The 16,772-nt window shown below is 43.4% G+C and overlaps 1 protein-coding gene and 1 long non-coding RNA gene across 2 annotated transcripts in view; one reads left to right on the top strand and one right to left on the bottom strand.

Annotated features, from left to right (window-relative positions):
- LOC125949688 (transmembrane protein 235) overlaps positions 1–3,106 on the bottom strand; it is a 12,930-nt gene extending 9,824 nt beyond the window's left edge. The window contains exon 1 of the mRNA XM_049676961.1: positions 2,284–3,106. Within this exon, the coding sequence (XP_049532918.1) occupies positions 2,284–2,409 (126 nt within the window). The 5' untranslated portion in view covers positions 2,410–3,106. The remainder of the gene's footprint in view (positions 1–2,283) is intronic.
- A 6,683-nt stretch (positions 3,107–9,789) lies between these two features.
- LOC125949690 (uncharacterized) lies at positions 9,790–12,277 on the top strand. The gene is made up of 4 exons (XR_007468676.1): positions 9,790–9,844; positions 11,433–11,512; positions 11,646–12,147; positions 12,219–12,277. It is a non-coding gene; the product is annotated as an uncharacterized LOC125949690 (long non-coding RNA).
- The last annotated feature ends 4,495 nt before the right edge of the window (positions 12,278–16,772 follow it).

The raw sequence follows: 16,772 nt of genomic DNA, 5'->3' as shown, positions 1-16,772 counted from the left end.
CGAAACCAGCATCGCCTTATGCAGAACTGCCCCACCACCAAGTGCCAACCGGCCAAGAGCGGACAAGTCTCGACGGCCGCATTCGCTACATTCCAGTGTAAGCCAGCGTGTGGCTTGGCGTAGGTGAACGAATGCGAAAAAGGAATATGCTGTATCAAAAGCAGATCATATGAGCAAAACGGCGTGCCATCGTCATCGTTGAAGTGAGCCCGACTCCCGTCCAGCAATCCGCAACGATTGTGGTGGTAAAACGTATTTATATGACGATTAGCATCGGCAGCAGCAGCAGCCGTTCGAAGCTGTCGTGCTCACGATCACCAATTTATTCTTGCGTATGACATCGAGTTCTTCGAGAATTATTCTTAAACCAGTCTTTCTAGCGTTTCGATCGCTGTCCCCGTAATGGGTTCAAACATTTCCGATGTAAAACTGATTTATTATCTTGAATTTTAAAAGATTTCTTTAAACTTCTGTAAAAGCCTAGCTATACGCAAAACGTTCAGAAAAACCCTCAACATCATGGTCAGATAGCAGTGGTATTTTCTGAAACAATCATGGTTCAACCAATAGACCCGTTAGTATGGTAGAGGCCAAACGCGAGACACCAAGTCGGTCAAATCGGTCGAACGAAAGAGACAAACCGCGTCGTCGTCGTTCCATCGAGAAGACTGCGAAGGCGAAGAGGTTCGCCCGCTAAGCGAGGGCCCGGGTAGGACTGACACGTCGTACCAACGGCTGAACGAAACACAGAACAAGAGAAAGGGGATAAAAGGAACCTTAGAAACAGGTACAGACAGGAGTGGAATGCTGCAACATAACACGACGGTCAGGACGGGAACGTACGGGGTGGAGAGGGTAAAAGTGGTGGAACAACTTGTGTGAGCCACAAGCCACCATGTGGGCCTGCCTGGCTGCCTGCCTGAAGTGGCCGCTGGGTCGAGTTATTTCTCCGCAAAACACGTACACATGTAGATGACGATGTGAACGAATATGAAGCAGAAACACCACCGGCAGCGCGAATGAAATGTAAATTGTCTGTTTGGCCAAGCAAACAGCGCCGTCGAGAGACAATCCAGATGCGTTGTCCACTCGAATGTTTGCATTGATTTTTCCATCGATCGGTTCCCAATTCCTCATAAACATAAACACAATTAACAAAACACACTCGGTTCGGTACGAAGTTGCTGTAACATCGCATGATTATCATTTGACATCCTTTTTTTTCCATCCATTTATTCTCTTACCTCGAAAGCCCACCCGAGAAATTCCTGGCCAGCTTTCGACCATTTGTATGCAAATTGTGGGTCTGCCGTCTTGGGTGCAGAGGGGTTTGGTGCGATGGAATGCACAAAATCCCTCCTACGACCACATGCGTTCTGTGTCCGCTATCCGAACCACGCAGACCGCAGCTCGTTTAGTTCAAGAAGTTTTATTATTTTAGAAAAACGGCTGACGACACAAAGACGAGGACAGTTTTGAGAGCACCTCGAAGCGGTGGAAGTTCTCTTCATTTACCCACACCGCTGCCAAGGCCATGTCGCATTCGAAATGATCTTGAAAATGGTCCCATTTTGCTGCTGCATTTTAATGCCCATTCCCATGGTGGACGGACAGCCCTGCTACTGGACCGGAGTTAATCTGTAGTTGTATAATACAATCGCTTCGGCCGACATTTGGTCGTGTCCGTGGACTTGAGAATCAGGGAAACCTGATTGAGCCATCATCATCATGAAATGCGCTCCGGAACCACGATTTCGACTATGCCGATTTAGCGCTATCAAGGCCACTAACAGCACAACAGGCACAACGTCGGCAGGGCGCAAGCGATTGTTTGCACTGGCTGCACCTGTGGGAGGGGTTTGCTGCATGTGCATGAATCCATTGCATGAAGCACCCTTTCGTGTGTGGCACATTAACTGGAATAGAAAGTTTTGGGCCAGCGCTTTCACGGCTAGAGGCGGCTTTCGTCGCTTGACGGAGCGTTGCTGTCACTTGCAAAAATTTGAAAAGAACTGAGTCCATATCCTGGTGCGCAAGCGGGGCGTTATACTTTTACGCACCGATTGAAGAACATTTTCGTCTGCATGTCGCTCGATCGGCATGTGTTGGAAAATTTGAAATTATTATCAAACCTTTGGCAACAGCTTAACTGATTCATCATTTTGCAAACTCTAGTCGAATGAGTGCAATCTTCATCGAAGCATCGTCCGCAATGTCCATGGTGCAGCATCCCTGTGTACCCAGGTGCTGCCTATATCAGTCAGATTCTCTGCCTGTTCGTACCTGTATGTTGTTCCGCTTCACCTCATAGCTTTGCCAGTTGTCTGTGGAGAAGGCGATTGCCAGCAGGGCAACGGCGATGATGGCGGAAATCGTCGCCAGCGACAGCGTTACGGCACTGCAGGGCATCTTGGGCTCTTCCTCACTTTCCTCGCGGCGATAATGGGCGATGCTGCTGCTGATGGCACACACTGACACAATCAAGCGATGTATTCAACCACACTCACGCGCCAACGCCAAGAACCGATGCGGTGTGGTGCTTTTTTCTCCGTTAGACTTTCGGATGATCACAAACGCACACCACCTCGATGATCTTTGTCTCGGTGGATCGCGGCCAAGACGTGAGATGAGATGTTGAGGATGGCTTCGAAGAAGATGTTGCGCTTCTGTGCCTTTGATCACCAATACCTCCTATGCTCGCACACACAGCCACACTTTAGACAACTGGATAGAAATTGTGGAAGATCATCCTTTGCTTGAGGCACATATCTTGCTTCTCGCCAAGATGCACCGAATTCCGATCAACAGTTGGGACAACGTATACCACCTGCCACGGAGCGAATCATCGGGATGGGATGATATGAGTGCTGGACACCAAACACATAAATTCGATCTCACTCACTTCCGCGGAATGCTGGCGGTAGCTTATCGCGATCAGTAACACAGTTTGGCACGTACCCACCACAGCACATAAAGTAGATCAACGCGGAACGAAAACGGTACTACCCGCATACACACGCACTCACAACAACGCACACACTATCTCACAAGACACGAAACGGAACGTCGCACGGCACGGATCTTCAGTCCAACATCCTCCACTAAGCTTTTCCAACTGAATGATCGTGGGGGTGAGATTTCTCTACCGCAGGCATCGCTCTTGCTCCGACACTTGCCACCACGCATTACCCCACCAACCCAGGCTCGAGCACTGTTCACACCGAGTGCGTTTTTTCAACGCAGCTGTACTGTGCATGTCCCGTCAAGCGGTCTAATTGTATGTTTACTGTCACATGAAATCCGCGCCTTATGAGCTTATATCTTGGGTTTTTATTGAACCTACTCGGATATGGTTGTGGGTTGATTTTAAAAAAGAATGCTTTTAAATCGAAATTTAACATATACTATTCAGACGTTTAGCCGTGGCCACACGGGGCGAAAATTTGCGCGCAAATTTGCACATTAATGCCAAAATGTTTTCGCTTCGTGTGGCAGGGGTAAAAACCCGAAAATTTATGCCGAAATGTCAAACGTATTGTTTTCATCTGTGTTTTGGCCGCTGAAATTGATTTCCGAATAAATTTTGCAGTTTTTAACGATATTGTTGCTGTTGCTGTTATATTTATATTAAAAATGCAAAAACAATACGAAAAGAACCTACATTTTCGTAAATAAAGCGTTCGATAGCGTCAAGGGTTCAGCGAAAAAGTCCGCGGACGTATAAAAGTTTGACAGCGTGTAAGGGTTAAGCGAAACCGTTTTGACATTAATTTTTTCGTTTGCGCTAGAGTTTTCGCCCCGTGTGGCCACGGCTTTTTGTTAATTTGATTAACCAGTAAATTAACCAGTTAAAGTAGATCGATCCAACATTATCAGTAAGATATTCGCAACTCAAGAACTACAAAACTCTTTGCTTTGCACCGCTCAAACTGAGCTACTCATCGCACGCAGCGTATTTTTAATCATTCGGTAACTGACAGCATGCATGCTGTTTGTCGGAGTCTTGCAACCCGATCGTCAAGAAACACTCTCTTCCTTTCCACGCACACTAGCACACTCGCAAACACGTCGATCGTTTGAATGATCATAAGTTATGTTTCTTCGTTTTAAACTCTTTTTTCGTAGGTTTCCTTACTTATGAATCACGAATACATCAGCTGATAAAGTATTTAAAACATAATACTGCAGGTTCACAAATGGTTTGCAAAATGGAATGTAATAAGCAGCTAAGATTCCTATACCTCCTGTGGAAAGTAGTTGAGCGAAGTGAGTTTGTGACCAACTGAACAAAAGCGTTTGGCTTAAGTTACCGCGAAACTGCAATTATCCACCAAAATGGAATATATACACATAAACAATGGAACAACACATAATGGAATATATACACATAATTAAACTTCATTTAAAAAAAGGTGCTTGTGGTAGCAATATAAATACCTTTTGGGAATTTCATATTCAATACATTCCTGTGCTAATGACACAATACTTGAAAAGTTCGTTGACTCCTTTCGTATGCAGCGTGCGTAAGATTGCCAAAGGACTATCACATTAGGGTTCACATTACTCACCAAACAGTGAGAAGATGCAAGCGCAGGTAAACCCTTTTGCTGTACATTCTTATTCTTCGAAGCTTTAGGGAGGGACAAAAAATAAACAAAATTTACTTACGCGCAATAAAGACAAGTTCAAGCGCGACTGGGAGAAAGAAAAACTTTCTACTGAGTAATCATCGGATTGTAGGGATGGTTGGCATCGACAGACCAACGAATGTTGGCAGGAGCAACAAAACCTAACCGCGACCGCCCCTTTCTGATAACTCTTACCGCACAACCGCATTTGTCCTCGGGGCATCATTTCACCGCCGCCGGTGCGAAGTTCAGACGACGGATTCCGTGCAAAGAAAAGTTATTCATCACGATCGTAGTGGATGCTGCATATGCAGCATTTCCAACCCACTCAATGAGGATGGTGCTATGGGCACGGCAAGCTCGACGTGTCGGTATGCGACGGTACGATCGGACTCACTGCTTTTCTAGTCTCGGACATAAATGCAAACTAAACAAAACCACCCAAAAAAGCATAAGGGATCGCGGGAGCACCACACACACCATTCAAGACGGTCGTCTTTTTCGTTTCTTTGAATCACGCAAGAGAAAGGAGAAGCATGGCGCTCCTTTCGATCTTGGAGACCCCACCGAGTGGACATCGGCCAAACATGATTTGGTTTATTGTGTAAACATACACAGGCAGGTCAGGTTGTTTGTGGAAGGTCTTTGTGAATGGCGGTTCCGAAATGTGGAAAGAACCGATCAAGCACTTTCTTGCTTCGTTACGAGCATGAACACAATTCCTAGTAAGTAGAGGAAGTAATCCAATTACATTATAAGGGTGTTGAAAGATGGTTGTACAACATGGATGTATCACAGTCAAAGCGGGACTCCTTGAACAGTTAATTAGCCTTCCTTCTTTTGATGCACGCTCATCTTGAACATCACTAACTTCAGAGTGAAGATTAAAAGCTGTGCGTAAACGATTTAGCGCAAACATGAATTAGTGTCTGATTTCATTCCAATAGTCTAAAGCACTACTTGCGCTAACAGCAAGTCCAAATATGTAAACGATCGCTACAATGTGTGCTCTTACCTGGTGCTGGAGAGTGCTGTTTGTCGAAAGACAAAATTTCATTTTCAACTACATTCGCTAATGCCAGGTGGTGCGAATTAGTCAAAGATCAATCCGCATCAAGGTAGAGTGCTATGGGCCTAGGTTCGCTGTGAACCACCTGTGTTCGATGGGGAGGTGGAACGCAAGAAATGGAATAGTGAAATGGAAATCGCGCTCACTGGAGCTACATCGCACCCAACCAACCCACCGAAAATTTCATTTCTGCTTCCGGTGACGGCTATTGGGAGGCGAAGAAAGCTGCATCCAAACCCTAACCGACGATCGTGTGTGACGATCGAGTTTGCTTTCGATTTCTATCGTTGACTGCAAATTTTTGGACCCTACGTTGGGCAGTCGATTCGTGGTCGCGATTAGGAATGCGTATACGGAACTGCCATTGGAACACGTCCCCGTGTCGGTGTCCATTGGAATGCAAAAAGGCTAGAGGAATGGGAACATTGAGCAAGAGGAAGGGATACCGGTGGCTCATGTTTTGCATAGTAGTTTCGGAGCGAGCGGAACGAATGTTATGGTAATTCGAAATGGTCGATTAGCTTTCCTTGGGCATCCCGAAGATTTAGGCCACCTAATTTTGGATCCTCTCAATGTTCTGTAACATTCAGTCTGTGGTATCTACTTGAGTTGTTCAGGATTTTTGTGTTGTTCGTGCATATAACTCTCGAAGAAAAGCAATAAAGAGACGCGATTGACAGTAACCATATGACTGTATTTTGAAAGTTAACCGTTTGAACACATTTATCGAAACAAAATCTAATAACAGATTTGATTCTCAGGACCAAGGAATGTATGAGCATTTGTTTGTTGTATGGAGCAATTGTCAGTTGGGAGCAGCAGTTAATCAACCTTATATCTACTACGCGTCTGACCAATTAACATGTATAAGCGTCTGATTTCTGCATGCATGAGCTATTAGATTCAACTAAAGATTGATTGTGATTGAATAGAATTGTATGGTTTGAGTACTTTAGCTAATTTATTTGATGTAAAATTAGTAAACCTTGAATGTCATCAGAACAAAGGACACGAATTAAAAAAATGGATTCATGATTAAAAAAAATTGTCTCATTCAATTGAAATGGTGATAAAAAACTAGGACAGCTAATTGAGGTAGGGATAATCGAGGTACCTATGCAAGGGACTTTTATTAGTTTACTTGCAATAAAATTTGAAACCCCTATCAGTGCAACTCTAAACGTGATAGCGAAAATAGTGAAGGTATTCCGTTCTGACATTTGCGCGTTCAAGGAACAACGACCGAATGTTACAGAACATTGAGAGGAGAACATCAAAAATTAGGTGGCCTAAATCTTCGGGATGCTCATGGAAAGCTAATCGACCATTTCGAATTACCATAACATTCATTCCGCTCGCTCGAAACTACTATGAAAAACATGAGCCACCGGTACCCCTTCCTCTTGCTCAATGTTCCCATTCCTCTAGCCTTTTTGCATTCCAATGGACACCGACACGGGGACGTGTTCCAATGGCAGTTCCGTATACGCATTCCTAATCGCGACCACGAATCGACTGCCCAACGTAGGGTCCAAAAATTTGCAGTCAACGATAGAAATCGAAAGCCAACTCGATCGTCACACACGATCGTCGGTTAGGGTTTGGATGCAGCTTTCTTCGCCTCCCAATAGCCGTCACCGGAAGCAGAAATGAAATTTTCGGTGGGTTGGTTGGGTGCGATGTAGCTCCAGTGAGCGCGATTTCCATTTCACTATTCCATTTCTTGCGTTCCACCTCCCCATCGAACACAGGTGGTTCACAGCGAACCTAGGCCCATAGCACTCTACCTTGATGCGGATTGATCTTTGACTAATTCGCACCACCTGGCATTAGCGAATGTAGTTGAAAATGAAATTTTGTCTTTCGACAAACGGCACTCTCCAGCACCAAGTAAGAGCACACATTGTAGCAATCGTTTGCATATTTGGACTTGCTGTTAGCGCAAGTAGTGCTTTAGACTATTGGAATGAAATCAGACACTAATTCATGTTTGCGCTAAATCGTTTACGCACAGCATTTAAACTTCACTCTGAAGCTAGTGATGTTCAAGATGAGCGTGCATCAAAAGAAGGAAGGCTAATTAACTGTTCAAGGAGTCCCGCTTTGACTGTGATACATCCATGTTGTACAACCATCTTTCAACACCCTTATAATGTAATTGGATTACTTCCTCTACTTACTAGGAATTGTGTTCATGCTCGTAACGAAGCAAGAAAGTGCTTGATCGGTTCTTTCCACATTTCGGAACCGCCATTCACAAAGACCTTCCACAAACAACCTGACCTGCCTGTGTATGTTTACACAATAAACCAAATCATGTTTGGCCGATGTCCACTCGGTGGGGTCTCCAAGATCGAAAGGAGCGCCATGCTTCTCCTTTCTCTTGCGTGATTCAAAGAAACGAAAAAGACGACCGTCTTGAATGGTGTGTGTGGTGCTCCCGCGATCCCTTATGCTTTTTTGGGTGGTTTTGTTTAGTTTGCATTTATGTCCGAGACTAGAAAAGCAGTGAGTCCGATCGTACCGTCGCATACCGACACGTCGAGCTTGCCGTGCCCATAGCACCATCCTCATTGAGTGGGTTGGAAATGCTGCATATGCAGCATCCACTACGATCGTGATGAATAACTTTTCTTTGCACGGAATCCGTCGTCTGAACTTCGCACCGGCGGCGGTGAAATGATGCCCCGAGGACAAATGCGGTTGTGCGGTAAGAGTTATCAGAAAGGGGCGGTCGCGGTTAGGTTTTGTTGCTCCTGCCAACATTCGTTGGTCTGTCGATGCCAACCATCCCTACAATCCGATGATTACTCAGTAGAAAGTTTTTCTTTCTCCCAGTCGCGCTTGAACTTGTCTTTATTGCGCGTAAGTAAATTTTGTTTATTTTTTGTCCCTCCCTAAAGCTTCGAAGAATAAGAATGTACAGCAAAAGGGTTTACCTGCGCTTGCATCTTCTTACTGTTCGGTGAGTAATGTGAACCCTAATGTGATAGTCCTTTGGCAATCTTACGCATGCTTTATACGAAAGGAGTCAACGAACTTTTCAAGTATTGTGTCATTAGCACAGGAATGTATTGAATATGAAATTCCCAAAAAGGGATTTATATTGCTACCACATGCAGCTTTTTTAAATGAAGTTTAATGGTTTTTATGTGTATATATTCCATTTTGGTGGATAATTGCAGTTTCGCGGTAACTTTAGCCAAACGCCAAACTGAACAAAAAGTTGGTCACAAACTCACTTCGCTCAACTACTTTCCACAGGAGGTATAGGAATCTTAGCTGCTTATTACATTCCATTTTGCAAACCATTTGTGAACCTGCAATATTATGTTTTAAATACTTTATCAGTTGATGTATTCGTGATTCATAAGTAAGGAACCCTACGAAAAAAGAGTTCAAAACGAAGAAACATAACTTATGATCATTCAAACGATCGACGTGTTTGCAAGTGTGCTAGTGTGCGTGGAAAGGAAGAGAGTGTTTCTTGACGATCGGGTTGCAAGACTCCGACAAACAGCATGCATGCTGTCAGTTACCGAATGATTAAAAATACGCTGCGTGCGATGAGTAGCTCAGTTTGAGCAGTGCAATGCAAATAGTTTTGTAGTTCTTGAGTTGCGAATATCGTACTGATAATGTTGGATCGATCTACTTTAACTGATTAATTTACTGGTGAATTTACTTTAACTGGTTAATTTTGATATGTTAAATTTCGATTTAAAAGCATTCTTTTTTAAAATCAACCCACAACCATATCCGAGTAGCTTCAATAAAAACCCAAGATATAAGCTCATAAGGCGCGGATTTCATGTGACAATAGACATACAAACAGACCGCTTGACGGAACATGCACAGTACAGCTGCGTTGAAAAAACGCACTCGGTGTGAACAGTGCTCGAGCCTGGGTTGGTGGGGTAATGCGTGGTGGCAAGTGTCGGAGCAAGCACGATGCCTGCGGTAGAGAAATCTCACCCCCACGATCATTCAGTTGGAAAAGCTTAGTGGAGGATGTTGGACTGAAGATCCGTGCCGTGCGATGTTCCGTTTCGTGTCTTGTGAGATAGTGTGTGCGTTGTTGTGATTGCTTTGTCGAAAATCCCGGCTTACTAGCGGAAGGATATTCGGAACTGAGCAGATTTTTTGTGTGAGTGAAAATTGACAAAATTACTTGTCGTATGTAATTTACAAAACTCAATTATCTAGCTTAGTTTTTTTATCACCATTCAAACTGTTTTCTTGTTGTCTTTTTTTGATCCATGCTTTGTTGCATTGTTCATACGTACGACGCTATGAGATTCTTTAAAGTGTAGTTTAAACTACGATACTTTAACTTTCGTTGCATTATTACTGATTAGGCTATTAAGCATAAAATCTATTGATGCGATTTTCGCCACTCTAACAACATATGTTTTTGGTTTGAAATTTCTTTTTCTGGCATGACTCTAGCAGAGCACAATGGCTCTAGCTGCAGAGTTGGGTCAAATCACCACAAGGTCTTGCTAGAGCCACAAGATCCTTTAGTAGGCTTCCCTATTTAGTAAGGAGGTTGTGTAGAACAACGGTAGGATACGCAGTAATTCACCACATGCACACGTTTTGCGCTTCGAAAACATAGCTTGTTTTTGCATCCTTTCAGGATGAAACCATTTTTGCTATTAGTTTTCCTTACTTACCTCCTGTAATCCCTATTACATGTTGCTTTGTCTTTTAAGTGAGAAATATTGTTTTTAATTTGGAGTTCAATACATAAATCGTTGGTGATCATGGAAAGCATGCAAAGTTTTAAGCAGTTTTAATCCGTTTGCACGTAAAAAAAACTTGCCTTTAAAGGCACCGATCCGTGGAAACTCGCTTGCTCGGTTGACGAAAACATTTTAGACCAACTGACGACATTCGTGTCGCGGACATTGTTTAGCATTCTGCGATTCCCACATGGAATGCTGCCCATGATGGTAACGTGCTAGATGCAGGCATGGGTGTCTGTTAAGTGTGTCGATAAGCGTGATCCGCAACAGAGCAGATCTCGATCCCAACAACGTGACACGCAATAAGAGCGATGAAGCACTGACGATGAAGATTGGTACAATTTCCTGGGACGAGGAAACTCCAACGCTAAAGAACGTCAATCTATCGTTGCGGAAGGAACAAATATCTGCGGTCACGGCAGGCTTTGGCAAAAGGTCCTTGATAGCGCTGCTTGATGAAATGGAGAAACAAAGTGGAATCGTCAACACTGACGAAACACCTATTGCTTACATTCCGCAGCAGGGCGGGATTCAGAACGCAACCCTTCGGGATAACATTCTGTTATGCAAGCCATTCGATCAGCGAAAGTATGATAAAGCGATCGAGTGTTGCGCAATGAGTCCTGATTTGACTATGCTGCCATGAGGCGAAAAGGGAATCATTCTGCCTGGTGGTCAGAAGCAGCGTGTCGCCTTGGCGCATACTGTCCATGAAGATGCCTAGGACTACTTGTTCGATGATGCGCTCAGTGCTGTAGATGGTCTAATCGGAAAGCACATCTTCGAGAAGGTGTTTGGTCCTAATGGTATGCTATTTGGAACATCACATCTGTTGGTTACCCACGGTATATCGTTCCTGCCATTCGTGAATAACATCTTCTTATCAAGGATGGAGAAATGTCTAAGAGTGGCTCTTACCAGTGGCTATAGAAGTTGGAGTTCTTTAATTAGCCATCATTAAATTGCGTCCCGTTTTTATTTCCGTAGACAACTTCTCGACAGGATGGGCGCCTTTGCTGAGTTCATCACGCAGCACATTCAAGAGCTAGACGACGCGGATGCAGAAGGTATGTTCGATTTACTTGAACTGCACGATAAACCACGATTCAGCGGCGAAGATCGATTTTCTTTCTCTCTATCGAATTTTCTCTCCGCCTTCAGAATTGATTCGAACCTTTAACTTCACTGTCTCGTTACCAGAAATTAAATGGATTGAGAGTCGATCAAGGACGAAGCGACCCAGAAGATCATACAGGACATACTATCGGTACGATCCAGTGGAAGCAATGGTAGCCACAAAAAGAAACTTATTAACCGACAGGAATGGAAGGCGAGTGCCAAAGAGGAGGTTTCTACTATATATAATGTAGACAAGGCCGTGCTGATTGAGTAAGAAGATTCGGTTACCGGAGCTGTGACCTGGACCGTCAACAAGAAGTACATTGATGCAATCGGACTGCAGTTTGGATTCTAGTAGGGCAATGGGATCCACTCAGGAAGAAGGGAACCGTCGCTAAAGTGTGGCCAGCGGAAAGAAACGTAAAGTTCAAAGACTATCAAATCAGATACCGCGACGGACTCGATCTGGTGATTCGAGGTATTTCTCTCAACGTTCGAAGAATGCGAGTACGATAACGGCGAGAAGCTCGGTATCCTTAGTCGTCCTGGGCATGAAAGTCAGTCTTACACTTGATCTCTGCAGGTAACCACACCGCTTTAGCGAATCAAATGCTAAACATTTGCTAAATAAATCTTGTTTTTTTCACTCTTCAGAATCGTTAAAGCACGCGGTGGACAAATCATCATCGAGTGTCTCGATATTTTCCAGATGGTGCGGTGAAACCTACCACAGAATCCGCTCCTGTTATTCGGGACTCTCCGAATGAACGTTGATCCGTTCAATAATTTTAACGATGAACAGGAATGAAAGGCACTTGAGCTTTCACATTTGAAAACGTACATCAATGGCCAGCAGCTTGTGTGTCAGAGCCTGAAGCGGTGGATCTGGAAACAGGGGTTTTCAGGCGAACAACACTGAGCATCATAATGTTTCTCAGGATGATTGCGTTCTTTATTTTTTACAGAAAACAGTCCGGACGGAATTCGCGGACTGCACGATCCATGCGATCGCAAATCGTCTGAACACAATCCTTGATTTGGATCGGGTGCTGGTGCTCGAACAGAGAATAATTTCCATTTTTTTTCATTTATTCTAGAGGTTTTACACTGGGTTGCTCACAAACAGGGAATCCATTTTGTTCGGCATGTTAAAAAATGATGGTATCGATGGCTAGTCGAACGATGATAGGTTGTTATTATGTGTGTTCACTAGGCTCTAAAACTCTTCCATCTTAGCTTTAAATTTCAAGGACATTAATGTATTCATACTATTTTGAAATAAAATCTATCGTTTCATACGACCCATAATGCAACGCTCTGTATCATTCTGCTTCTATATTTACACAAGTGCGTATCAGTAAACGATGTTATAAACAATGCCAGCGGCCTATCCGAGGCTGCTCCTACAGAGGCGGTTGGTGCTTGGCAGGCGACCTGAGCCAAAAGGAGTAATTCACTTGTTGGTCAAAAATGAGATACGCGATTCTCGTAATCAAATCACGAGTTTATAGATAAGATGAAAGAAGGTGATCAATCATACTTACCTGCTTATCACACGTTACATCCCGAAAACGAGGTCTTCGTCTGCAGCAGAGGATTCCTCAGAGTTGAGCGGTTCAGTGGAAGCAGATCCACAATTCTGACAGATCTATTAGAGTGTATAGGGTAGTGTTAGATGAGAATGAAGCATTAATCACAATAATCAAACTGTTCTAGGTACAATTATGCGGTGCAAATAAAAAAAATCACGAATTTTCACGAAATTCACCACGGATGTTGAATTTTACGACGAGATTGGAAAAAGTCGGCCAATAAATTAGCCAATATCCCCAACAATTGATGGGCAAGTGTGTTTGTTACGGTAATCTTTATTATGTGGAAATGTTCAATCAATCGAAGCAAAATTAACAAAGATATTGATTGTTGAAAAATCGAGCCTCATATTTGGCTCAATGCATCTCACTTCTTTGAAGCGGATTTTCCAAAAACACTGAAATTTTTAACACATAATCTGCACACTATTTTTCAAGTAGCTACATTTGTTTTCAATAATTATGTAAAACTTGTTTTATATCGCAAAAAGCATTACTTTTTCAACCTCAAACCGCAACCAAAGATTGAAAAATTGCAAAATGAACAATAAAAATGGCTCGAAGAGCCTACATTACTACCAAAAACAAAATATTGATTTGCATTTTTGAGATGATGCCAGGCGGAACACCACTTTATTGGAACGGGCTTTGTCCTAGGTCAAAGGTTGAAGCACGATATCATCGAGTTCAGGGCAATTGATGAAAGGCATGGTGCATAGCCACTTGCGAGGCAAATTTTCCAGTCACGGCCTGTTAAACGATCACCCCTTTTTTTACTTACTTATCAGGTGCTACAACCGATGAGCGGTCTTGGCCACAGAAAATTCCGCCACAGAAGATTCCGCCACCGCTCGCGATCGAGCGCCGTCGTCCTCCAAGAAGAAAGAAGACCAACTATTACTTTTGCTTTGTTTAAAGCGAAAATGAAAGCCATGCCGCTGAAATTTTGCATGGTGTTAAGGGTAACGATATGTTATCATATAAAAGTTCTTAGCTTCAACGGCCAAGGAACACTCAAATTTTCACCTCCGCGTAAATGCCTGCCCTTACACGGCCCGCTTAGCATTCCCTATCCTCCTCGACAAGGACCCCAACGGGGATCATGCCTGTTATCACGCACACAGTCGCTAAGGACACGGTGCTAAAGCACCCTGCCACAAGAAGCGCAATGAACCGGTGGATCTGATTTAATGAGTCCAGAATTTGCTGTACCGCTATCGCCTCTGCCCATGCCCAGGTCCCGCGTAGCGCAACACGATAGAACGATCTGCGCTAATAATCAACTCCTTTCTACTCCTGGAAGAAGGAATGAAGGAAATGTTTCGTCCGAAAAGGCCAATCCCAATTAGCAGAAGCGGCGTTAGAAGGTTAGGTATTCCACACCAGTGATAGAAAATAAATAGCAACTTCAAAAAAAATCTTGTGGAATAACAGATATCCATTAATCATGAAACGGTTTTTAATTTAGCTACATATGTTTGAAAAGTAAGGTTCTGAAGTGTAGCGTAACCGATTGGAATTGAAATAATAGTGAGACAAGAAGCGCAGTTTGGATAATTTGCAGGATTTATTCGTACAGGTTTCATGCATCTTTTCACCCGTAAGCGAAGCATCAGCGGAAGCTAAACTCTACCTACATGGTTTGGTAGCTGCCAGTTCGATGCTCTTTATTCTTATCTGCGGAATATCATCAGCTGTGATTACGACAAACATGTTGTACGATTTGAACAAAAATGTTTTACATCTTCTAAAGATCACCCGGGTTAATCTAACGAATATTTCTTATACATTTAGTTTATAGCTCTCCTTCTATGTTGCACTCCTCTAATCATCGAAAGAATTTAAATCGATCGATCGTGCCTCACACTGGATAGCTGGCCTGAGCCGTGACTCAGAGAACGAACGATTTGTGAAACAAAAGCAATTACGATTATTAGCTAGACGTATAATTTTCTTTTTCAATTATTGTTTCCTTTCTATTAGTTGTAGTGTTTGATAGATGAAATGAAAGAAGACAACCCGAATCAACTCTCATGAACACAGTCACGGAAGCTCCTCACGTGATACTGTTGGACAAGGTCAGTTGTACGGCCGGTAGGCTAGCGTTGGTTCGCAGCATTCGTGGACAGTTTGTCCAGCTAATTTGATTGCAAATCAGTAAAGCTGACTCTCAACTTTACACGTGGTGGCTCGCATGTATCTGCTACTGACCTATAATCAGAGCGGGCCGGTAATATGCTGCTACCAGGCTCCGTTGGTTGAAATCGAACGGTCATAGGGCATGCTCTGGCCACCTAACCACTAATTAAGGTCATCTGGTTCTGCAAATCCCTCAAGTTCGAGATAATCAACAGCAGGGCATAAAGCGTGCGGTCAGAATACCGACAGTAACCTGTCTGCGAGTTCATCAATACTTTACCGGTGGCAACTTCCTTGCCATGTGCATGCCTGTGGAATCAGTCAACACTTTCATGGTAATATGAGGCGAATCAGCGAACGCACGCACAGCTGATGCCGTGGTACTAGGCAAGACAATAATCCCGTTTGCTTGTTTCTAATGTCTCCCCATCCATTGAATGTGTTCATTAATAAATACAACTTGCTTTTATTTTATGGCCGTGAATAGTTCGGAAGGAAGTGAAGAGAAATCGAAGCATTAGAGCGTGGTATCCACTTATACCAGGGTGACGGATTGACTTGCTCACATAGTCAAAGAAACGAGTAGTAAACGAAATCGAAACTACATGAGTACATTAGCTATCACAGTCGGTCACCGAGTCTTCTGTGAACAGCGTTTGTTAGGTTTCCGGATAAAATCGGCGAGATGCCGGACAAGACTTATCGGACAAATCAGATGATGATGAATCAGATAAAACCATTAAATTTATGATGTATGTTGCAATGAATGCTTGATTTTTTATAAGAACGGACCAGCCTCATGTTTAACCACCCCTTGATAGGTTGATATAAACTTAAAACAACTGAAAGCATTTGTAACTAGGCATCTAGTTATCTAGTAACTTTAGTTATTATATCCATCAAAAGATGCTTGGACACACTCTTTATAAACATAGACGATTGTCAAAAAAATATGGACTGTTCGTAAAAAAACTACAAAAAAACCCCAACCATTCCAAACATTTGGGTAAATTGCTGGAAACTATTTATACTTAGCACTACAATACACCTATTACAACATTAATAAAAAAAGAACGAGTAAAAAGGAAGAGAGAGCCAGTAATGACGACCAATCGAGCATGAGATGGAATGTGCGTTTTATGTTATCATGAGGGTGATCTATGCTGTGCAGAACACTAGCAACGAGCCGCGATCGGAAAACGAACCGGTGAGAGGTTCAATTTGATCGACTGTCGACCTACCTTGTCATCGTTTGAAGAGGGCAATTACCTACCGCAGCGCTGAGCTGTAACAGTAGTGTCGGCGATCCGTTACGGTTAGTTCTATTGTGAATTCGTTAGTGAGAGGATCGTGTGGACAATACCGACCTCGGCTATCAGACAGGAAAAAGTTGTAATAACAAACCCTCGTTGTGCTTCGTGAGGCCAGTATGCAGTTTTTGGTGTTAAGTGTGGTGGTCGTGTGTGTTTTCGGAAAA

This window comes from Anopheles darlingi, chromosome 2 (assembly GCF_943734745.1).
Source record: "Anopheles darlingi chromosome 2, idAnoDarlMG_H_01, whole genome shotgun sequence".
Classification (NCBI taxonomy): Eukaryota; Metazoa; Arthropoda; class Insecta; order Diptera; family Culicidae; genus Anopheles; species Anopheles darlingi.
Note: the sequence above shows the minus strand (reverse complement) of the source record. Positions and strands in the feature narration are given on the sequence as shown.